Below are 26110 nucleotides of genomic sequence, written 5' to 3'. Positions count from 1 at the left end.
TGTCGACAGTCACCATTTTAAACCTGCTCATATAAAAGGACGCGCCCGCGCATTTACGCGGTCGGACAGCCACCCCTACCGGGGTGGTGCGACTAATCGATCGGTAGTAAGGAACTTCCCGGTAAGAAATATCGACCCGCCCCCTCGAGAAGGATCTCCGGTTGGCGTGCATCTCTCGGAGGATAATTAGATGATGTTAGAAAACTTGGATAATAGTGGAATAAGGAGCCAGGATTATTGGATGACGGACCATCGCGATACGGCTCTTCTGCCAGATTTTGTGTTCTGAAATTCGGATTGATAAATATTAATAAAATTGCTGCCTCTTCTTTTTTTTACGGAACGTTCGCTCATACGATTCGCTCGTACGTTTAAAATTAAAGAGGAATGCAACTGCTGCTCTTGCATTCTCTTCATGGCGTTCATGATACGATAACATGACGGGGCGAACGAACGAAAGGAGAGAGGGAGAGAGAGAGAGCAACAAGAGTATTCTCCGTAATTAAGTCCCGCCGCTCTTCCTCAACTGGATGCGGCGCGGCGCGGCGCGGTGCGGCGCCGCGCCGCGCCGTGGCGAGATGAGGACACGAGTCTACCCGGGGAGCGAGCGAGAGAAAGAGAGAATGAGCTATAAGACAGCCCCCGCGAAGAAGAACGCGGTAAGAGAAGAAACGCAAAGGAAGAAGCGGCGGAGCGAGCGAGCGAGAAGAGTAGGGGGCGAAAAAAGGAGGTACGACGATCGAGCAATAAATAATACAGGGAGGAAAAAGGCGATCGCCTGCAACATTCTGCTTAAATGTTAAATAGGTATCAATTTAACAGCGACCAATGCGCGCGCCCGTGGGCGTACAACGCCGCCGCGGGATTGGCCAGCCGGCCGACGGTGGGCAGGATCGGGCGATACGTACGTACGCGAGTAGGCGACGCGTCTCACCGTTCTCTGGTAGGGATAAACCACCTGGTTTCGCCGGTACCCTCACAACGTCCCGTCTCTCTCGACGCGACCGACCCGGATTCACGCACTCGCCGACACTCCGGTCAAGCCGAGGGGACCGAGTTTCAACGAAACGGAGAACGGAACGGGGATCCCCCTTCCGTTCGGATATTAGGCGCGAGCGACCTGTTATGTTTTCCACGAGGTGCAAAATTCTTACCGCCGTGCGTTTTCGTCCGTGAAGTGTTGCTCGAGAGAAGCTGATCTGTTCTGGCGCCCGCGATCGGAAGGACCTGTCAAGAATCCGGTTTAGTGCGATCGGAGCTTTTCCGAGAGTTTCGAAAAATCTTTCCAGTACAACGGAACGTTTCCAACCGGCGTGAAGTGGTTATTCCACGGAATTGCAGAGATTTCTGTATAAAATGACGGAGAGGCCAGCTTTGAGAGAGGCTCGTTGGTCCCCGATCTGCCTTATCGAACAGAGACGTCATTCACGAATGGATTTTAGTTTCTGAAGACGGAAATTGGTGTATCGACAGACACAAAATTGGTTGTTCGAATATCAAGAAGGACCAATGGCTAATCGAGTCGGTGAACGAAAGCAGTGGAATCCGTGTTGGACTGTTGTATCTTAGATTAGTTGCGAGAAAAGGAGCAACGACAGGGACAGTGAATTCGCGAGGAAAGGTTCGGGAAGAGAAATAAATGTCTGATAAAATCTCCGTCCGATGAACAAACAGGACCGACATCGGTAGAAACAAAATGGCCGTCGTTCAACAGAAATTTTACGAGGTGCCCCGAATTAAATCGCTCGTGCAATAAGTACAAACGTTCGTCGCATCGAACTTGATACAATCATAATCTAGTCCTCGGCAAATTCTCTACGAGATCACCCACCTCCATCAACATCCCACTCTCACTTATTCGATCGTCCCACGCAGTCGCGATCGATGTCACTTTCCGAATCGCTGTAGACGCTGCAGACGGCTCGATGAAAACATCCATTGTTTGAAGCGCACCGTCTCCGATAACCAGTGCCGAGTTCGCGAGGAGGAGGGATCATGTCGGAGCACGGCGACAGCGACGTGGACGCAACGGAGGAGATTAACGTGGACGACTCGGATTCCCGGAGCTGCAGTCCGCGAAATTACGCGAGCCACGATGGCCGCCACGTGTCCCAGGAGACCTCCGAGTGCTCCACTTCGCCACCTCCCGGTCAAACCGGCGCGAGGACGCTGGCGAACGATCCTCCCCGCAGCCATCCGTTCAGCATAAGTCGCCTGCTTGGCGAGAGCGGCGTCCAGAATCCCAAGAGTCCGTCCTCGGAAGAACCGGATAGCGACAAGGAAAGGAAGTGGTCTTGGGAAGAGGGCAACAACAATAACAACAACAACAATAATAACAACAACAACCAGGCGGCCTCGGGTGGCGTTCTCGACGACGGCAGGCGGTCTTGGGGCCACGACGCCGAGGAGAAACTGTCGGAGAAGGATGACGACGACAGCACGCTCGACACTCGCGCCAACTCCTCCTCATCCGTACATTGCACGTCGACGGCGGATCTCCTCGCCCCTTTCCGAGTTTTCCCCGCCGGTTTTATCTACACCGGCGGCGGTGTCATAAGGGTACCGGCGCACCGGCCACCCGGAGCGAACGGCGCGCCGGCCAGCGCCTTGCCCGCACAGGCGCTGATACCACCCTGGAGTTTGCAGGCCCTTCAGCACAGCCAGCAACAAGCCGCGGCGGCCGGTCTGCACAGAGCGAGCATCCTGGCGAACCTCGCTGCGCACCCTCTGCAGGCGCATCCTCATCTCAAGGACAGACTGGCAGGTACGCGCGCGCGTTAATATTACGTGCATAAGAGTAAATTAACTTGAAATGTCACTGCATAAGTTGAAATTGCGCTGATAAGATCTGAAAGGCAGGTCATCTGGAATAAAATGGTGCTTAGGGTAAACTCGGGTAAGATGACCATACAGGAAAGATAGCCAACTCATGTTTATTCGATGTTTCATGGCGAGCTAGATTGAAAGAACATAGGTTGGCCATCTTTCCTGTATGGCCATCTTACCCGAGTTTACCCTATGTCTTACAGCTAAACGTTCTGTCGCATTTAAATTGAGTTTATTATGTAACTTGACTTTTGCTTAAGAACGTTAAGAACTCTTTTTACGGATGAAGACATCGATATGATAAGGAAACCTCAGCCAGAAGCCTTTTGCTCCTTTTTACTTCAGGCTATGGGGTCAGTTTGGGTACCAAGTGCCAAGGCTTCAGTGATGCTTCTCGATATAAAAGAAGCATGTACATTGTCTCCGCTAATTACTCTCTCTTTTCTCAGGACTGCACGACCAGTTAATGTTATTGTTAAGCCAAGTATGAGAGAACATTTTGTTTGTCAGATCAACGTATGTTTTGTCCTGAAAGTAGCAGTCTCAGAAATGGAGTAAGAGACTCTCGGTGAACGTACGCTGATCGTTATCATACTACTACGGTGCTCGTTGTTCCGGTATTGTTATCTCGTTGCGTGAGTTGTATCTTGATTTCGGTGCGAGATGATATTGCCTTGAGTAAATAATGTTTTAAGTATTTTCGAGAGCAGCGAGGAAAACGGAAATTTAAGTATTTCATTCTACTGGTTCTCTCGAACGCGCCGTGTAATTTACGAAGCCGCGGGCACCTCGATGTGCATTGCACCGAGCCCCGTTTTATCGCGGCGGCGACGCTTTTTAGCGAACTGACGCTTTGAAGTTAAGAGTTAAAAACGCTTCAATTTCTAACTCCTTTTATTAAATTCTGGAGTTGGGGTATGTATTTACAAGTGAAACAGAGTGTACGCGCTCGAATTATTCTCGAACAAATCGATTTTTAACGACGTCTAATAAAAGCAATATCTGCAATTATTTAAGTGTCACGTTTCTACGAATAATTAATTCGCATAACTATATGTATATTGCGGTATCCGCGGAGAAAAAAGAGACGTTAATTATTAAACATCGCCGATCTGAATACCTTACTTATCTCTCTCGCCATCGTGTGAATACATTACTAGACCATCTCCGTAACGAGATCGTACGCGATACGTGTCCGATCGAGTTATACGTGTCTCCGCGTACTTGGCTAACACGATGCAGAAGGAACAGATGATTCGTGCAATTAGCGAGATTGTCAGATATTATTAATTCCGTATTATCCCGACGGGGATTGGAGCGACGACCGGCCGCCGCGGCGCCGCCGCCGCTCGATAGAATCGAGTGACGAAATATAAAGCGACGCGAGAGAGCGACGAGAGGCGTTCCCCGGTTGGCGTCGGCGATCACCGATGTCAATTCCTCTAATTGGGATGGGTATATCTTTAGACGGCGACCGGGCTTAGGCGTGGGTCTCCACTTGGTGTCATTACTGCGCGCGCTTCGCGACTGCTAACCGTATATAGAGGATATCAATTATGCATCAGCGGCGAATTATTCACTCGCCCTGTCGTCGCGATCAGACCGGTACGAAATCGTCGAAGACACCGAGTGACACTTTAATGGTATGCGGACAAGTCGAAGTCGTCACGTTACCTCCGTTCCGTTCGCTCGATAACCCTTTTCGTTCACTTAATCTAAAGCGCTTAGCGATCTCTAATCGCTATTTTTACATATCTATCGCGAAGGACAGAGAACTTTGAGCCAAAAATTCTCTCGGATATTTCAAAGCGCGACGTGAAATATCAGTTACGATAAAAAGAATTTCGCGAAACCAGAAGGGGGAGAGGAAGGGAGGGGGGGGACAACCGTTTTGTACAACTTATATAAATATAAATGTGATAGCTTTTAAAAAGAAACTTTACTTTTCTGTTACCCGGTGCCCTCTCATGTTTCACCCGCGTGCCTTCGAGATATCTATAATTTACAAATGCAATTTGAACTCGCATACGTATCTGTCTCTCTCTCTTAGAAAGGCATATAATTTTAATTTGCTTTAATCGGGAGAAATACGGTACGGGAAATGTTGGCCGCGCCAGGGCATCATTACGGGCGCGATCATTGCCACGCGGGGAAAAGGACGTAAAAAGTGTAAACGTTAAAATGCAGGTACGTGCAAAATACATAATTAGCGTCTACACCGATGCATTCTCGAATGCCGACTTTTTCGTGCGGGTAATGAAACCCGGCTATTACTTGCGTGGCGTGAGTGAAATGTATTTATGCGTACGAGCAACATTACTCTCTCGCCCGATTATTTCGTTCGAAGTACGCTTAAATGCCCCAAAGAGAAGAGCGCCGACACGCTACGGCGCAATGAAACAAAGTAATCCTTCAAAACGATCGTTTCCACGTAACGACGTTACGCGCGAATGTCGATCGTGATACAATGCCCGCTGGTGATATTTGCATGATATGTCTCGGACATATCGGTCTCTCGATTGTAGATTATGTAAAGACCAGTTGCAAAAGCACGTCGTGTCGAAAATTAATCACTTGTCGAAAAGCACACATCGTTAATTCGTGTCAAGATTTGTGGGTTCGAGAGGGAACCACCTTAGGCGGCCTGGGGAAGGCATCTTCTGTAAAAACCGGTAAAAACGCATTAATAATTGCTACACATAGATGTCATAGATAACACGACGCCCGATGCGATTCAATCTGTCTTCTTGGAGGAAAAGGGAACATCGCGAGAGCGATAATGTAAGCATTATAATTAACATAACGTGCAGTTTGCATAATTAAAACCCTCGCGATCTGTTTTCGTCGCGATCGCTTAAACGAGGCGAAAATGTAAATCGCGTTTGCTGCCATTTATTTAGCATATTACGCCCGATCGGATTGGCATCGCGGAACATTAGTCGGATCGATCGGCGGAAAGAGAAAACGCGCTTTTAACTCACGTGAAATATATAAAAGCGCATAACGTTTTGTTCGACGGACGAACGGTAATCACCGGTTATTTGCTTTGTACCTCTTTTACCTCTATTACGTCCCGCCACCTGTCACTTTGACATTGAAATGACACGCGGCGCTCGATTAGAGTCGGAGAGAGAAAGAGAGAGGTTTCGACCGGAAACGCCACGTTTTACGAAGACGCCACGTAAATCCGAAACCATTATAAACGGGAGACAAACGCTAATTGTCTCGATTCGCCTCGACGTTGTCGTTACGTCGACATTGTGAGACGTCGTATCGATTGCATCGTTCTTTAACGAGAGTCTCAGCACGGCGCGCGGCGAAACGGAGAGAAACTTTGACGACGCGTTTTGGTCCGAAAGGTTTCTCCGATCAATTAGGCGCTACGAAACTAGCGCTATAAAATTCGGACGTAACTATTATACGAAAGCGGACTGCAATTTACGTTCAGAGAAACAATCTCGCCGATTTGACATAATGGTCTCGCTCCGATCGCGAGCCGAAAAACTCTCTTCGAGCCATTCGGTCACTAGCGTAGCGCGGAGCGAAACGAACGAAAGGGAGTTGTGTCACCTTTTATAGCGCCTCGCGTTTATCTGCTGTGACGTTAATTGATGATGACCGTGGCAATACATAAATCATTCACTTGTAACACGACTTCGCCCACTCGGTCGCGACAATAAGTTAAATAGCGCGTTCATAATCAACGTACATATAATCAGGATAAATCGTTCGTATGTGCACATATAATGATAAGAACAATGCATTTGTAAAAATAATTCAGCTCGCGTAAGAATAAAGACGCATTACTTCTTCGTCCAGTTCTTGTCAATTTTTCAATTTTTATTATCTTAAAGAAATATGTTATCACGTTGGACGTATGCTGTTAGGATTTGTTTCAACGAGAAATGAAGTTTATGGCTTGTATTTTTGGGGTTGTCAATAATTATTCATCGATATTGGCTCGAATCGGCTCTCCGTATCGGCGCGATAGCTTTCTGGGAAAGAAATGTTTTCTCGTGGGGCACACACGAAAAGGGAGTTGCACGCGCCGCTACGCCAATGCGGCTGGCAGAACGACGGCTCGTCGTTAAAAGTGGGCTCGAACGATTCTACGAATGCTCCGGAACCCGCGTCCACACTTTGCGATACTTCTCTTCGTGAATTGGCAAGGGGAATGCATTTCGAAAATTGCAATAGGTCAAATAGTCGCCGTGAAGCATCGTAAACCCGCAACACACATATATATCTCACAATGACTTCCTCAACTTTTATTTTCGGGAACGCGGCCCGAGATCGGCGCGAAATTTACTTCGCGCGACTGTGCTTTATATCTCCAATTAATTGGCATGACGTATCGGGATTTCTCGAAGGATAGAATTATCTCGGTAGAATCCGCTTTATTTTCGGTAAATGCAATGGACACTTTATTGACTGACAGTCAATTGAAACGGAAAGTTGAGAGTAGGTCGCGATCGGGAAGTCACGTTGAAAACAGGATATGAAATGCCAAGAGTGCAAAAGATTAAACGGCAAAGTCACCTGTTAAAGTTCATATGTTATCGCCGTTTCGTTTCGCGCCGTCACCTCGCGACTCGCAACATCGAAGAGTACCGCAGGAATATGTAATGAACGGAGCAGCCGTTTTTCTCCGAGGTTTCAATATTTCGAGCTGAAAGGTATAATAGAGATGACGACTGGACCGCGTTAGAATGACACATTGGCCTCGCGGCGAATGCGAACGGCGCTTCGACTATTGGTCTCGATTGTTTAGCTCTCGGCACTTTTGGACCGGTTTCTAATTGAACTCTTCAATTGTAGCACCACGCAACGCAGCGCAACGCGCGGGGCCAGAAACGGGTCCGATGATCCTCGGGGCGTTGCGGCGATGAGTCTGCCGGGGCCCAACCGGGGCCCCTCCCGAGCGTTAGCTTATTCCCGCAACAGTAATTTTCTACAATGTACGCTCCTCGCACGGAGGCATTCAATAATAATTAGGCCTTCGCACTTTTACGTTCGCATATTACTCCTCTGATTTGCGCCCTTCTGGGAAATGGTTACGGCACAATGGCACGGGCGCGGCGCAGCACGAAACACACGTACCTATACACGGGCGATTCGTTAAGCGGTAATTCCTGCGAACCCGGGCGCCATTCCTTACGTAACGTCGCGAGACGTCGCGTACGCTTAATAAGCAGCGTTACCCACGTACAAAAGGATTCCGGGCGATCGGGAAGGGCGGCCTCGGGAGCTGCCGCGAGGACGATCGGCATGCTTATTGACTTCGGACGGGGAGTCTAGCTTGTGTATACGACCGGCAAAACAAAACGAAGGTATACGGGAAACAGAAACGGCGCAGTGTGTCGATGCGCCGTGGAGTGCCTCGGGCCGGAGATAAGCGGGTACCGGGAACAGAGAAAAAAGGCATCGCGTGACCGAAACCTGAAAACCAGAATCCGCCGATGCCGGCCGGAGCGGCGCGGCGCGGCGCGGCGCCTTCTCGCCAATGAAATTGTCCAAATGTGTATATACGTATGTCCGTGCGCGCGAGAATGTATACGAATAATTAAGCGCGCTATAGGTACGTATACAACCCGGAATTTATAATATTTCAGCGGCCCCCGGGGCCATCCTAGTCGGGAACTCGGGCGCGTCTTCCTCGTTTTAAATGAAATATTAGAAATTACGGGGTAGTCACTTAACCGCTCGTACGTGCTCGTTTTGTTCCCGATTCGCCGGCAAATCCCGGTGGCCACGAACGGTAGCGGTAGATACGTTATTACGAATTACGACGAGGCGCCGTTGGCTACCGAATTGGAAAGAGATTTCAGTGATATATAAATTGCGGCGCGCGGGAACCCGCCCGCCGAGAAGAGCAGGGCTCAAGGTCGGGACTACCGATCGCGAATCGGTCGAGAAAACGAACGGGGCTCCTCAATGCGCGGAATCGTCTGTGCCCTGTGCCGCCAGTAGTATAGCCGCGGCTTCGAAATTTCTTGCGTCAATATCCCGTGAACGGCCGCGAGGCGCAGCGCGCGCGCGGAAAAACGTTTCTCGGTATTCGGCGTAATTTTGCACTCGCCGCGGAGCTCTGGTTACGCTGTGTTATTAGCGCTAGAGCCCGCACTTCATTTTTCGGATCGTTCGTAGCGGAAACATAAACGCGCGAGAGGCAATTGACCCGGTACGGTACTCGGTTCGCGACACGCCGCTCCCACATCGCATCGTACGAGTTGCTCGACAGTAAAGACGCGTAGAGTAGATCGTTAATACAAAAATATCCTCTCGAGAATACAGTGCAGACGTAGTAAGAAAATCAATTTGGTTATTGCAAATTAACAATTCGAATAATGATCACGATTTATATATGTGTAAGTATAAGCATTCTTGATAATTTTATTGAGTTGAGTTATAAATAATTTCAATACAGTAACATTTACTTATTTATTTTTGAAATTTGATTGCAATTGTTCTTGACAGGAAAGATATTCGATTGCTAATTAAAAAGAGATATATTAATCTATTAAGCATAAGGTAATAGCGGAATTGAGTCATTTAAAAGACATATTCAGTGAAAGATAAGTATTTGTTATCTATGTTGAAAATTGACGACTACATTATTTAAATTTGATTGAGTTAAAGTCGAACTCCCTGGCAGCGTGTCTCGATAATACTGGAATAATGAAAAAGATTTAAAACTTCGCCTTCGAAGTAAGGGGAACACGTATTCGAAGAAACAATAACCGAGATAAATGATGCGTGTAAAACGTAACTGCACTCGCGTTTGGCGCGTTCTTGTACAGTGAACGCGTAACTGCAAAATCGAAACATCGGACTTTCTACTGTAAATATTCGAAGTATTTTTTTGCCGCAGTAACAACCCTCGTCGGCCGTAACTTGTAATGAGGCGTGCAAAGAAAATACAAGAATCACAATATCCATAACTGAATTACTTTAATTAAATACATCTCGTCCTTCCTCGGTAATTATTCGACGGATCTAATAGAACTTGATAGAATTGAAATACACGGTACACGTGTACATAAACGTTGACACATGGGGTTGAGCGAGAGGAGGGAGGACGAAGAAACGCAACGCGGAAGCACGCATGCGAGTATACGGGCGCGAGCGGGTTTCCGTAGAAACGATAATTATTCAGGCTGGCATTACGTAGTAATTAATCTGGAGGCAGATTAGAGCCGAGCAACGGGCACGGTGTGGGCCACGGTGGGCGTTGACTGATCGAGTTAGCGTTGAGTTAGGGATTTCGCTGGGCGAGCTTGGCAGCCCCCGTAAGGTCAGGCGCGCTCGTCCATCATCGCCGCCCCCCCCCCCCCTCGTTTGCTCGCACGTTCGTTGGTCGCGATGCCCAGCCACCGCCGATGGGTTACGCGCCGAACAACGGGCGCGGCGGGAAGGGAGTTATATAATTAACGTGACTTCAGTTTAATTTCGCTGCGGACAATTAGCGCGTAGACGCGAGCGAGCGAACGAGCGAGCGAGTCGGTCCATCCCGAAACGTCCTGGCGACGATTCTGAACGAAGCGAGATACCGTGGATTTGGATCGTTCCCTACAAGGCATCGCCGCTGCATTAGGCGAAATTAGAGATGAACGATAGTATAATCTCGCTGTAATATCCTCTTGGTAATTTGAAAGATGTTTCCTCCCTCTCTGTCTCTCATCACATGCATTAAATATTGGCGTTAAATAAAACGCTCGATATTGAACTTATATACTAATCCAAATAATTGATCTTTGAATGCATTTAATAGCCAGTCTCTATGTCTTTACTCTTTTACAAATTTTTGGTTTATTTATGAATTTTATATCTTTTTGTTTCTTTGTATAATTTTAACTTACCTTCTATGTATTTTTTTTCTTTTTGCATTTACAGATATTGTCACATATTCTTTCAATATACTATTAATTTTATATTTTTATGATATTTAATTATAGTGTATATACTCCTTTGTATTGCACATCTATGTAAAATAATATACTATATCATTATATGTTACTATATCACCATTATTACTATTATCGTTACAATTGTGCTAGTAGATTTATTCGCTAAAAATTACGTGCCTTAATACGCATTGCAAAGTCTGGCTGGCAAACCTCGTTAGGCTTGTAATAATTCATCAGGCTCGACGACAAAAGAGCGCGAAGGGGCAAATCGCGCGTGTAAAACGCGATATTTTCGCGTGGGGTCAATTGATCGGCGTCCGGCCGCTCGGAACAAGCGGTCTGTACTCTGTCGCGTGTGAGATACGCGAGAGATCGGCCGAATCCGCCCCTATCTCCCGCGTCGATCGAACCTCCCTCGAGGCCGCGGAAAAACGCGGCCCGGCAAATCTTTTGACACGAGCACGTCGAAAAAACGCGGGGTCGCACAGTGACGATATTTTATCGCGCGGAACCAGAACTAGCGCCGAGAGGAAGGGAGAGAGAGAGCGTTACGGTTTCCGGCATATCATTCGCGATTTTTTTCGGGTCCCCGGAGAAATCGACGGGATTTGCTGGCGGGTCTTCGGCGGCACGTCACAGTGAATTTCGCCAGACCTTGATCGCGCCGCGTGCTTATCATAACGTATGGATGACCGGCGAGCGAACTTACCGAACGTTATCCTTTGTACTTTTCTCGAGCAATCCATTCGCCGTGAGAGCATGGTATAGCATCTGTAAATATTAATCTCAAGATATTTAAGCCTAAAGTAATCTATGGGACACTTAAAATTAATACCATTTATAGTAGTAAGAGTTACAATGCGTCAAAAGTCACAGACGCGTTGGCGAAAAATGAAGATATAATTAACGGATTAAATACAACGCATGAAAAACTCACTTTTATATGTGAGTATACGTGGGGAAATGTACGAGCCGCAGTTTATGATACTTAAATAAATATGACGACCATATAAGAGAGAGGGTAACTTTAAATAGTGTAGCATCTTGCTGAGAAATAATTCGGTTTTGTCTGAAGCGGGAGAAGCCCTATTCGTTCTTCGACGCATAGATAATAAGGAGAAACTTTACGTTATTAATTAATATAATCTATCACAAAACATGCAAAACGTATCCTCTGATTAATCTGGGGCTATCAAACGCGCTGCACTTGGAAAGTTTTAGGAACAAAAGTCGTGACAGCTAAGAGTTAAGAATAAGGATCGCTTGACTATACAGCATCTCTTTGAAACCGCATGTAACAGCGCTCTAAAAATGTTCGCTAGCAGATTAAACGCTCGTTCGCGGCGGAAAAGCGGACGTGAGAACCACTGACGCAACCCACCGCAGGCTAAAGGTATTGAGTTTTATCGCGAACACGTGCGAGCTTGCTTAATTTTATGCGATTTTTTATCGACGCCTCGTAATATCGATAATGTAAGGCACCGCTGCTTCACCTCTCGCCCCGTCTCTCGTTTCCCCCCCTCCCTCCGCCGTCATCCAGGTCGAGGGGTCTATATCAAGTTATGGAGTTTGAGAAATGATCGGTGCCCGTGCGACTCTCACATTTCCCTTTTCCGATCGACGCGAGACGCGAGAGGAGCCCCCATCCGTGCATTCCAAAGTTTTCGACGTTACGTAATGGTCGGTTAACTAAATCTTAAAGTATACAGAAGCAAATTCTGTCGGATCTCGCGAGCGCGATACGTCGACGTAAAATTATTAATTTTATGATTGTTGTACACGGGCGTGATTATATCTGATTAAAATCTGTCGTTAAAAGATATTTTCATTACTTTATCTCCTTGCATCTCGAATTGTTATCTTCGGACGTGAGGCGTGAATGGGACGAAGAAGCCATCTGTTCATTGACGGTTTTCTCGTCGCTCTTCCTTACGGTTAAATGAGTATCGGCAGAAAACAAGACGACGTCTTTTGCAATTTTTCCTCCCCGCGCGAGATTCGTTTTTTTAATCTTCCCCGAAGATCGGACGATAAAATTTAAAGACTTGTAACACTCGGCGTTTCTTACTCGGGGCGCTCTTGAGCAATTTTCTCGATTGGAACCGCATCGACTTTACATTCCTGGAAACATTTAGTTTTCATTCTCCCTCGGCCCCGTGTGCCCCTCCTTTCCTTCCTCTAGTTAAGCACTAACAAAGCACCCAGCACTCCCATTACTGTAACAGCGCCGCAGTTATCCTTGCGCTTTGCAAGGCCTGTGTACCTTATACGAGCGGCAACACTTCGCCGCGATTCCTCGAAAGACTTTAATTACGGAAAGAGTGTCCAATTTTGCCTTAGATATGTGTGTTGCTGGAAATATTATATTCCACTTATCGTGCACTGTGCGTCCTTGCCCGGGAGATGGCAAAGCGGCTTTAAAAATGGACTTCTCTTTTTTTATGATTTCCGTCAGAATGCAGTGGTAATCAAATGCATATATCAAACCTTATTAATCGCAAGATTCTAAACCAGGAAAGAATGCCGAGAGACAAAAGGGAGAAAAACCAAATGGCGAGTATATTTTGAGGCTGAATAACCGAGCGAATGGAAGGCGTATCTGAGATCGCGATATTAAGCGAGGGTTGGCTATGGAGAATATAATTTTATATAGGATGGGGTATGTGCTTTCCACGAATTCGTTTAGTGCCATTTAGCCTGTCCGCTATGTTGGTTCAATTACACCATCGGCAGGTACGCGCGCGTATGCGTACATATAAACGTCCGCGCACGCACGTGATCGTGTACGTACATCGGCGCTTTCTGAATGCGCGTGTAGGATTTACAGCGGGTCGCGGTATAGGAGCCCGGGAATTCTTTAGTACACGATTCCTCGTAAAGATTCAGTTACAGATAACGTTGCACCTGAAATTGCATGTCCAGGGGCAAGTCTCTTTTTCTCTCTCCCGGCGCTGTAACCATGCACACAGCGAGCTCGCGAGTGCGAAACTCGGCGTGTTTTGCACCTTTATTTCATTTACGGGCTCTCCTCCAGGTCCATGCAGCTCTAACATCCGAGAACAATTAAGATCTGTAATCACGGGCGGGACGGGGAAACGACTCTCGACGAGGGAAGGGGGAACGACAGGTAGAGAAAAGAGAGTGCCCATCGGTCGGGAAAAATATCTGTTGGGATATCTGTTGGAAGGACTGGGGGTGTTTACCTGGACACCGAAACGGTGACAGATAACGTTCGAGAACTATTAGCCGGAGATTAAAGAGGATAAACAGAGGACTTAGAGGATTATCCGGAGGGATTTAAGAGGATTCGCGTCGTGATTTGGCGCGCGCCTTCGCGACAAGTGCCGCGACGGGTGGGCGGGAATTCGCGGGAGAACCGTCGCGGGATCTTCTCCTCTTCAACGACGACGGCCGACCGGTCGTCGTGAAATCCGCGCCGCGCGCAGAAAACAATTTACTTTGAAGGCCGCAAACTCCATTACTGGGCAGAACGTGCTCTCCGAGTAATGACTTTCTCTAGGCTCGCCCGCTGCTGTCGCATCGCGGCGATGGCATGGCAGCGCGCGCGCAGCGCGGCGCGAGGGGATTGCGTCATCGCGGACGATTCCCCGACCTGGCTCTTTCTCGGTCGCGGGAGGAATCGTCATCGTTGCAGAGCGCCGCTGCAAAGGTTATGTTACAAGCTCAGTAGGTCACCGAGGACGAAACCGTCGCGGCGGCGGTTCTCAGGAACCGTCACCGTTGGAAAACTGCCAATCCTGATTAGAGCTTTTTTCGCCCCGATTTCTCCCCACGCCGCGTTATATCCCGGGATTTTTATCTGGTTATCGTTACTTCGGCAATCGATTTATATTTCCGAAATTCTCTTATCGTTTCGCCGGCATTGAATCCAGAGGATGCAAATGCACGTAGAAGACAACGGAAACGATACTTCCGCGGTCATAAACTGCCGAGTACTTACCGCACGCGAACGGTGGGAATTATCGGTGAACAAATTGTTCACTTCCGGCGTGTCTACTTTAAGATGACGCGAAACCGGTACTCGCTATTACTCACGTTGTTAAGTACGTTCAACGAACGGTTGGTTGGTTTTGTAAAGTGCGACTCTTCGCGTCGGAATGATCAGAGTGGTTTAATCGACGAGCAAAGTATTTTAGATTTGACGGAAATCGTTCGACGAAAATACATGGTGACTAATTGATAAATAGAACAGTAGTATTTCTCGATATATCGGTTAAGGCAAACGGTAATTGTTGTGCTGGGATAAAAGATGGAAATTAGGGCGACAGATCGGACGCAGGCATTTCCGCTGACAAGAACGGTCAGCCAAACGAAACTTCGGCGAATAAAAAAACAGTCGATAATTTTTACTAGAAGGCTGCTGTGCCGTTTATTTACGCCGACCATTTTGCAGTGACGCGCCGCCATCTTGTTTTTACGACCACCTCGCAGGCAGGCCCTTGCCACGGTCTTTTGCGGCGAGCAAATCTCGCGATAGACTTTGCAGCTTGTTATATTGAAAGGAATTTCCTGTTATTAAACTGTATTTATATTAGATACTGATCTATGTCAATAAGTTTTATCACGTTGATCTCCATTTTGAATAATTTCCAATTTTCTAAAATCCATGATTTCCTAATATGGGCCATATATATGCTTTGATTTATAAACAATATTGTAATATTTCAAGCATTTTTAAATGTTTTATTCCCAAATAATACGGTATAATCGAAAATATAATATTTGTTATTTTTTTCTTTATCTTCTCCTCTGTATTCCATCAGGAATAAAAGAGTCATCCCTTGATACTATACTATTCGGTTCTTTAAAATCACTTTAAAAATATAAAAATATAAAAATTTTCTTCAGAAATATCGCCTCGACAGAGTCAGTGATCCTTAACATCGAGAATTGTCGACAGAGTTAAACGCTTCGACCGCAAAGATTCGCCGGCATAGTATATACCTGACCGAAATTGCATGGTAAAACGACCGCCGCGCGCGATGTCGAAGTCGACTTTAACCATCCGACAAATCGCGATGACTGAACTGTCGTTAAACACGCTAACGACAACTGACTACCCGGCAATCGGGCTACCGGTACGACGATATCGCTGGATACACGAAAGCGCGCCGCGATCGAGCTGCACGAACCAATTTCGCGTAAACAAATCGAACATCTCCGTAACAAAGTCCTAGGCTTCTTCTTGCCGACTTATTTGGATACACAAATTATATATGCATATATTTTACGTGAAATATATGTCGGATTAATCCTCTGCTAGGTACGAGATATAGGTATAACTCCTAACTCCTTCCGAATATCGCTTGCGATGCGAGCCAGCAGTCTATACACTCACGTTTACGTACATGTCAGATCGGAAAACGGGCGGCGCCTTAAACGCAGTTAATTAACAGAAATCGAGAGTGTTATCGTCAAACGCTGAGTTACGGCTGGCAGGCGGGGCCTAATTGGTTTTACGAGACGACCGTCTTCTTTCTTATATACTCGATACCGAAAGCTCTGGTCACCTCTTCTTCCGTCGTAACAGACGCCGATTAATTCTTTGTTATCGATCGTATATACGCTGCTCGATAATGAACATCGTTATTCGTCGAATTCTCGATAAGTTTCTGCTAAAACTCGCCAAGATTCTCCTTCAAAAAGAAAAAAAAAACGGAAAAAGTATAAGTGTGAAGACTCGCGTTCACAGCGTTAAATGTGATGGAACAAGACTAACGACCGCGGAAGAAATCACTATGCAGATTACGAGAGTTAGTAACATAATGGACAATGATCGACGTTTGTCATGATAAAAATTACCAATATGATACCTTGAGAATGTCCCCACTTGGTTCTTATTCTTTTCTCGTTACCACGTAGATATACCGAGTAAAAGGCGAGCGATCTTACACCCTACTGTTGCTCCTGCTAAAGAGATAGGCACTCGTGTTTTTTTTTTACAGAAATACAATGGTCGGTGGGTATCTATTTACGCCAACCGACGCGTCACGTGGAAACGTTTCCATCATCTCGTCCGCTCCATGAGAGTTCTGTCGGAGCTTTGCGGGTCCGGATCTTTGTATCGCGCGTGTGTCTGACCATTCCGCGAAGGAAGGTAATTACGGATGGATCACGAGAGAGAGAGAAAGAGACCACGTCAGCGCGCAGCTACTAGACTAGTATACCGCGATAATAGAACGAAGTATAATAGCCACTATGCGATTATCGTCCTAATAAGCGCAAGCAATGACGCAAGAAAGCCATTCGCGCGCGCGGAATAAGAATGTGAGAGGCCAATGTGAAGCCGAAGCTCCACGTATTAAGTTCGCCGCCGCGCCGCGAGGAAGGATCCTGAAATGGGAATCGGACGCGATACGGTTGCAAGAATGGGTTCTATTTGTCCTTTCACGGTGCTCGCTGTATCGTCATAATTACATCGCCATAATTATATCGCCATTCGACACCGCCTGTCAACATGCGCGAGACAGTTGTGAGAAATCAATCGCGAGTGTCCGTGTGTGCAGCTCTCAAATCAATTATAAGTATATATCAATTGCAATATCACATTGCGTGTCGCACGTATATGTTAATGCGTGCTCTATAATCGCCACGGATCGTTGATTAATCCGCGACACATAAATCATGCACTTCTCGTAAATGACGAGGAATCGAGATTAATCGTGCCCGCTAATGAATCTCTAATCGCACACGGAATTCTTTCTGCATTTTATTCTTTATTATACGTTCGCCATAATTCGATTCCCCACTTAAGAGCTATTAAAGATCGTATCGTTTATATATAGACAGAATTAATTATTTTTAGGCTCAAGATATTGCGGGTTCGCTTGATACACATTTTGACGTTTACAGATCGATAAGGAATCGCAAATGAACGGGTAATGAGATTATTATTTGGATCGCTCTCGCGATTACCGCGCGACGGGATATATTTCTGGACGAGGAGTGGCGATAAAGGACGGGCGCAAAACGGGGCAGGGGTGGGAAAAAGGGGGCGCATAATAGGATAATGTTCGCTCGATGGCCCTTTTACCCTTTAACGATGATTCCTCCGGTTTCCAGCAAATTGTGAAGAGGGGTCCGGCCGATAGTCGACGAGATGAAGAGAGATACCCGGTCCATTTCCTATTTTGGTAAAAAAATTTGACTGATTCTTTAGCTATTCCATACTCACGTCGGAAAATGTGCGCCTCCATAGAATAACCAGCGCTCATTCGTGTGTATTTGTATAAATATCACTTAAAGGCACGCGATCCTTCGATCGAGCTCATGCGAGGCATAATGAGAGGGTCTCTGAAGCGTATTACTCGTATTATTTAGCAGTAAATCAAAGTTGGAAATGTAAACCGTTATATCGTACGCTGATTATCCCGCCATCCCGAGTCTCGGGATTGCATCGAAATAAGTATGTTGACTGTTGGTATTGCAAAAACAAATACCAGGCTCGCGTTGGGCAAACGACGATACTATTTTATAATCCGCGAACGGTTTTCCGTTCGTGTCCGCGAGAGATTGCATTTCGTTCTTAATCCCCTAATTAATTCGGCGAGTGGCTTGAATGAAATCTACGAAGGGAGACAATCGCGGGAATAATCGCCGAAGTATAAACGCTAAATTCGCCTCAGCGATTCGGATTTTCTCCGGAGAGACCGCGTTCCAATCCATTAGCGGGGAACCGTCGCAGCAGAAGTCGAGGAGGGCAGGCGAATCGTTTTTGCGATATCTCGTACACAGGTCGCTATCGTATCTAAGCGGCCGATTCTTCGCTCCTTTATTGGTCTCGTGAAATTGGTAATGTCGTGTACCTTCTCATTACGTATGCAAATACAACCGCACGCACGGGGCATTTAGCGTAGTTTCTCGTTACTCGCGCGCTATTACTACAAGTGAGATAAGCGACTTAATGACTCCGACAGCTGCCTATCTGGTATATAATAGAAGGGCGGAACGGACCGATGCCGAACGAGAGACAGAGAGTGGCGTTCAACAAATATTATAAATTGCAATATCGCCCGGTTTCGAATTTGTCTTCTCTATCGAACCGTCGATAATATCATTAATGTTATAACGATTCAGATGCATGAATAAGAAAAGGCGACTCGATTAAATTATGACAATTGTTTAATGTGTCAAGCGTTCAAGTATTTCAAGCAAATTCTCTTATTTATGACTCACGACGGGTCATTACATGTCCTTTTAACTACGATTTTCTTCAAGATATCGACGATATCTTTTCAATTTAAGCGCTCGTCTGCTAAGAATACCGTAAGAGATACGCGCTGACGTAACAGCGACAGAATGTCGCCAGCAGTGTTCGAAACAACGCTTATCAGTGCTCTTTTTTCCCCCCTTGATTTAGGAGCGTTTCCGAGGCGGATCGGTCATCCCTATCAGAATCGGACGCCACCGAAGAGGAAGAAACCGAGAACGAGCTTCACCAGGCTGCAAATCGCGGAGCTGGAAAAGCGCTTTCACAAACAGAAATACCTGGCCTCGGCCGAGCGTGCGGCGTTGGCGAAGTCGCTGAAGATGACGGACGCGCAGGTGAAGACCTGGTTTCAAAACAGACGGACGAAATGGAGGTGAGTGCTCGAACGACATTTCCGTTTCGGTTGCAGCAAAACCGCGATAGGATTCTCTTCGTGGAGTTTATCAGCTATTTAGTTTGACTCTTACTAACGACGACTTTTGTCGAGGCACATTGTTACCGTGACAAATGAATTTTTCGGAGGAAAATACGACTCGAGAATTGCGTTCTCGGAATGTTAATAGCGGGTTAGTCGTGGCCTGACGCCTATATCTGTAAACGCATTGGCAGTCAAATGTATTGGAGTCTCTTCAAGATAAGGAAGGACAAAAACACGTCATTTAGATAAAAGGGGGCTCGTTCGTAGCGCGGGTCCCCGATACCGGGGGCGTCTCGGCGGCGAGACGAGGACCCTGGCGACATTCTCGAGGACTCGTATACAATATACTTTGCCGTATTCCGAACCCCTTCCCACGTTTCCCTCGTCTCAGGATTTCTAAAATCGTTGTCGTGCCGTGAAGTCCTTGGATCGTTCTACGAAACGCCGTGATAAAGCGGTAAACTTGCGGATAAGTTTTCGGAGAGACGGCGATAGTTTCCCGAACGAGCCACGAACCTCAGATTCAAGACTCTATTTGTCCTTTGAATTCGATTTTCTATAATCACTTTGTGTGAGGGAGACGGTTCATTAAAAATTAAAACCTATACAATTTCGACAAGCTTCATTTTTAATGTCGCAATCACCGAAGAAGATCTACCTCGTTGATACCTTCTTAAAAAAGATCGAGAATCACAAATTCTTTTAATTTTAACGAATGCTATTTGCAACAGCATCGCAGCGTGTAGCTGAAAACGACGTTGGGCTTAAGTATGAACATTTCTAATTTTATTGGCGATAATTTTGTCGAAGTCTTGCAGACTCGGTTACAACTATTATTCAATTCTCTGATCTGTTTTTAGGAATCAAAGTGATTTAAAATTACGCGTACAGTTTAGAAATATGTTTTATTTATTTGTCTATTAAAATGTGCACTACGGATTGCAATGGAAATATAAATTCGCTTAATTCGTCCTATATACTTTTTTAAAAACTCTCAACATTTGCGTAACTCGGACGTATCGACATTGAAATACGAACGACTTGCGTCCTGATTTGATCCGAACGAGCGAAAGTTCCGGAATCGACTTACGGTGTCGTACACCGTGTGGAGGTGACCGAAAAGTTTTTTCGTCGTCGCGAGAGGAGAGCAGACGTGAAATTCAATTTAGAATCCGACGACACGCATTATCTGTCGCGGTACGCTCGGAAATGTTATCGCCGTGACAGGTACATTTGTCTAGAATGTTACGACGAGTTAACTTTACGCCGGAGTGACAAGTACATCATTTTTAATTAAAGACGCACGCACGACAGGGTAATCATACGCGCGATCAATAACGCATCACCGCGCGCGCACGACAGACTTTTCCACTTCGACTTTTTCTCCACGCCGCACCGTTATACGGCAAAGTGGAAAACGGGAGAGGGTGAATCGGAGAGGTCTTTCGTAATTTCTTCGCTTTTCATTTTCTTTTTGTTCGAGGATTTTACATCTTATATAAGATCACCGTTCGCGATAGTGTTCAAGTTTAACCATTTGCGGTCTTACGTTGCGAGTTGGACATAATACATTGCGGTATACATTGCGGTAATCAAAATTCTTTGGTTTATGTTAAACCAGCCGATTAGATAAAGTTGCGGAGGACAAAGTACTTGTTCTCCGCTTATTTGCGAGAAATAGTTTGGCCCGTAAAGAGTTAAAAACAAAGGTATAGTCGCAGGAATTTCGGTGGAGGGCCACGCATAAGCGACGTAAGCCTCGGCGCGGCGCGACGCGGCGCGGTACGGTCCGGCGTGCAGCTGCGTTTAAAGTAACGAGATGACTGTAGGCAGAGATGAGATAACTCGGTCTCAATAATTCAGGTACCTAACAGCTTAGCCCTGTCCCGTACATAATGTAGTCTCTTCCCTCCCATCGCCGCACATCGGGCACTCTCTCTCTCTCTCACCCCTCCTGTCGGTCGCAGCTTCTCGCTTTGACTGCCAATCCTCCGCCGCGCCCCGTCACCTCTTTCAGCCCCTAGCCCCTACACCTCTCTCCGCCGAGAGCTTCTTGGCTTTTAAACTGTCAAACGCTCGAATCCGTTGGCTGAATCGTTTCGATCTCCGCCGGGCCCGAGCGAGACCCCACCGATTCCCCTCGTTAAACATTCATCGGTTACGGTGTAGGACCAGGCCGGTAACCGTTCAAACATTCGATTCGCAGACTCGACACGATATATCACGCGCGTAATGTACCCGGTACAGGTAGCGCGAGGAGGATCAATCGGTACGTGTATTGTGCGTCGCGATTCAGTGCGATTAGCGAGTTTCATCGACTCGCTTTCAGCTTTATCTTTAACTTATCTTATTAGGGCCGACGTTTACTCGCGTTTCGTGGAACGTGCTAGCTCGAAAAGCGAAAACGCAAAAGTAATATAGATGCAAGACACGACGCAATCTGCAACGGTCAAGCTATTAATGAAACGTAAATAACGATAAAAATTACGAGACGCAGCCCGGGTTAATTAAAGAGAAAGAATCGCGAGAACGTGCTTTATATTCGCGCATCGAGCGCGCGCCGCGCTCGTTGGGGGTCCGAGCGTGCGCCGAAGTATAAAGATAAGAGTAATGTGTCCCAGGTTGCGAGAGAATACAGTTATGCCGGCCGCAGCGAATAGGGCGAGGCTGCGTCGGGGCTGCAAAATGTAATCGGCACGGCGCCGTCAATTATTAATCGCTAACCGCGTTAATTACTTGCAGCGGCGTAGGTGCACCTGTCACTGCCGGCAATGGCGTAGCCGCAACGGATCCCGTAGACGGGCGCGGACGAGCGAGATTCAATTGCCCTAAAAGCTAATAAAAGTGACAACGCGCTAAATCTTACGCGTTTTCTATACTTTCGTCTCCGCCCTGCCATTGTCGCGGTAACGAAACGTGCGATGAACGGTCCATATAATTTAATTCGAAATCTGTTCGACCTGCGATTCGTTCGCGTCGCGATAATACGCGATATACAGTGATTAAAATCTATATGAATAATAAAATATTAGATATCTTTTTAGAAATCAGCCACATCTTTCAACTCGTTTGAACGCGCAAGCGCCGTTTTTACGCGAACTCGTTTACGAGATAAAGCGATTTGTTTTCCGCTTAGCGGTCGTTCGTCAAGAAGAGATCAATCCGACGATAAACAACGGGAATTACGACGAAGTGGGTCGAGGGAATCGGAAAGTAAATTTTGAAGGCGAGCGATCGTCGGCGCCGCGCCGCGCGGCGGCACCGGGTAGCTCGTTTATTCCGTGTATCGGGTGAAGAAAATTACAGGAAGTCGTTGAGCCCGCGTTGCTCAACTCGCGGCCGAAAAGGCGGGCAAAAAGAGGGTCAACGAGGTATGTACCTGCGCCGCGATAGGCCCGGGAACGTGGCGTAATTCGTGAGGAGGACACGAGCGGTCGCCGCCACCGGTCTTTAGAAGGTTCCACGAGCATTACGCCGGAGGAACCAGTTTTAGGAAATTATAACGATCACAAACGCGGGGAAAACATTGGGATCAAGTCGAGAGCTCGACCGCGGCACGCCCGCCGGTACCCGATTCATCCTGTCACGGAAGCGACGTCCACGAGAAACTCGCGACCGTTGAAATCGCGCCTGGACTCTATAATCCCGGGATGTGGTAACTTTCAGGGGATTTAAGGGGGAAAAAAATGAAGAAAATGTGTTTTTAACGGGCGCGACATTCGGAAATACGATTTTAACAAACGATGTTGTATCCTGAGGCAACCTCTGGGGTTCGCTATATTCGACATTCGTCACGCCGGGCGGTCGTGCCGCGCAAGCTCTATCGACCTTACCGAACGAGTCGGCCATTTTGCGGCGCCCTAATAGACTTAACGCTAGAAAACAGACATTTGCGCGAACGATCCTGCGGCGCAAAGTGGCCTGCGCTCCGCTATAGTGACGAATCGAATTAGCTTTATTACATCCGTCTTCTGTTTTCCGCCCAACCACCGCCACTCTATTTTCGCCGTCTCTTTACTCCGCCTCGTTTCCTCCTCGAGTCGAGGCTTCACTCCCCTCGCGCAAGGCCGTCCTTACGGCGATCCTGGTGGCACCGCGCGGCGCGGCAGTTGAGAACTTCGGTTATAGTGCTAGGATAGTCGATTTATATCATAGACTACCGTGTCAAAAGCCAGGAAGTTTCTCCCGACAAGCCACATCCTCGTACAAACTTGCGCAACTACGGAAAATGCAATTTGAGGGCCGGCGATACGTCTTTAATTAGAAAGTCTAACTGACGCGAGGGAAAGCGCGAGGAAATACACGATTTTCTGCTAAATGATATTTTCGACGATCAGATTGTCGGATATAAAGGTAGTTTTAGTCCTCAAGTAGAACACTAAGTCACAAGAAAGTCGAAATAACCGTCACTTTGACTTTATTGTAACTTTCGGTTCTATAGGTCTCGGGCGAATGATTAATCTGGAACAACGCCGCGCGATTCTGTTGCAGGAGGCAGACGGCGGAGGAGAGGGAGGCCGAGAGGCAAGCCGCGAATCGACTGATGCTGTCCTTGCAAGCGGAGGCCCTCGGCAAGGTGGCGTATCCGACGTCGGTGTCCGGGCATCCGGGCGGCGCCCCGGTGTCCAGCCTGGACAGGCAGCAGGCATCGACGACGGCTCTAACTCATCCGGTCGGCCAATGGGCCTCCCCTTACGGCCCGCCGCAGCCCCTGGCCGAGCCGATTTGCTGAAGCGCGACGACGATCCGAGAAACTCTCGTTAAGTGAATCGTCGATCTCATCCTCCTCGTCCCACCCTGCGTCTAGAATCAGGAATCCGGAGCCGGATCTACGTTCGGTTTCCTCCTTTTTTTTTTATTTTTAATTTGCTTTAGATAGCGAACGAGGAAATACTCATTCATCGACCGATCGTGAGATATTATAATAACAACAAGAGATTTTTTTATTCCGTTTCCTTTTTTTTTTTTAGAATAGTTACGGATTGTAGGCTATTAGCATTCGCCTTCCTTCTGCCTTACGATATTCAGGCGACCACCATCGAACACGAACGTCCTAAAGAGCACCGCGAAAAATCGATTGTACATTGCCTTACAACATCACATACTCAGAGCTGTATCACTTATTAGCCACGGCTCGAGATTTTGCCATATATAATTGTCACGGTTCGAGCAGTTAACCAGCGCGGTATACGATCGCGCGGCGCGAGGCGCGCCGATAATCGTCGTGAATTTATCATGTACGAACAATCGGGTCGCATTAAAAGCGTCCGTTTCTTCTCGCGACGCGAGGATTATCGTCATTAGCCTCGATTGACGCGACATTATCGACATGTACGTGTCTCGACCCGACGAAATAGAGTCGCGGAGATGAGTGGCCCCTCCAAAACGTTATTTCCAGATCGCGTTGAACGGGCCGGACGTTCGATAATGTCTCCCCCCGTCCCCCCACCTCCTCCCCCTCTCTCCTCCTGCCCGTGCTGAGTTACTCGATCTTTCCTAAAGAGAAGCTGTACGTTTTCCCGCATTATGCATCGTCGAGAAATCATTGGTCGCGCGAGTGAAGTCGCAGCGAAGCTCAAGATCCGTGTTCACATCCTTATTTAACGTCACATTTCAGAGAAGCGGCCGGGTAAGTTTTAAATTTTATGTCGTAGACGCATCGGGGTGAACGACTTAATTGGGGAGAGGGAGGGGGGATATGACTGATAAGAGATGTGATTTTCGACTTTCTTCCATCGAATAAAAGAAGTATCTCTTATCGTTAGATGTGAAATGCGGGCCCGAAACGGAACAGCTGACGTGACATATCCGTGTACATACTAGACGCCATAGTTGTAATTAGACATTATACTTGTACGATATATGAAATACTTGTATACGCAGAAGCGCTGTCGTGCCAACGTACCGACGGCGTACGTTCTCTTTGATTGTTAGATACGTCCTGTATATATTATTTCATGCGCGCTGCAACGCGGCACACAATGCAATCAAGATTATATTATATATATCTCGGAATACTATTATTATATATATATATATACTGCTAAAAAAATAAACCATACATACCGTACATTACGATCGTCGTCGTATGACTAGGTATGTCCTTAAGTTAAGTTCGGTAATAATTATTATTATAGCGAACGATGTGATGTTATGTAAGTACGTGTAACGTTGTATATACGAGAAAAAAATTGAAATGCATATAAAATGATTTAACTGCTACTCGTTCCTCTCGGTATCTAACCGTACACATCCTTGCGAGAATCCGACTGCGCCGACAGGCTGCGTGGGAAGAGCACGGGAATTACCGCCGATTACAGCCGAAACAATTAGTAACAGCGTCAGTAATAATTTCATTAGCTTAATAAGCAACGATCCATTCTTTGATTTGCGGATAATTAAATATTTTAATGATCCCTTTACACAGGTATCTCGAGCATCATCGCATCGATTGCAACGAACTTTGACGTAAAAGCAATTTATGTCTAAAGCTTAGTACAAAAATTTAAGAAACTTGAAATAATTCAAGAGACGATTAATAATTTAATGACTTTCGTGGCGAGTAATTTCTTCTCGTTATTATATTTCAGAGCATACGGGTTAATAACGCGTGTCTTTAGACGTATAGAAAAGTGTTTATAATATATAGAATGTGATTTACTTCCTTTGATAACGCGAAATATTGCAATATCTCTGTTGCTTTTTATGCTATAGAAAAATTAAGAATTA

General features: G+C 46.7%; 1 protein-coding gene across 1 annotated transcript; it reads left to right on the top strand.

The window, feature by feature from the left end:
- Positions 1-1000: 1000 nt before the first annotated feature.
- On the top strand, positions 1001-25603 carry C15 (homeobox protein C15). Its single transcript, XM_071784941.1, has 3 exons — positions 1001-2764; positions 19114-19336; positions 23873-25603. Exons 1-3 carry the CDS (start codon positions 1996-1998, stop codon positions 24111-24113), a joined length of 1233 nt encoding a protein of 410 aa, XP_071641042.1. The 5' UTR covers positions 1001-1995; the 3' UTR covers positions 24114-25603.
- Positions 25604-26110: the final 507 nt, after the last annotated feature.

The sequence above is a fragment of the Temnothorax longispinosus genome, chromosome 1 (genome assembly GCF_030848805.1).
Source record: "Temnothorax longispinosus isolate EJ_2023e chromosome 1, Tlon_JGU_v1, whole genome shotgun sequence".
Lineage (NCBI taxonomy): Eukaryota > Metazoa > Arthropoda > Insecta > Hymenoptera > Formicidae > Temnothorax > Temnothorax longispinosus.
The sequence above is the reverse complement of the archived record's forward strand: the minus strand, read 5'-3'. Positions and strand labels throughout refer to the sequence as shown.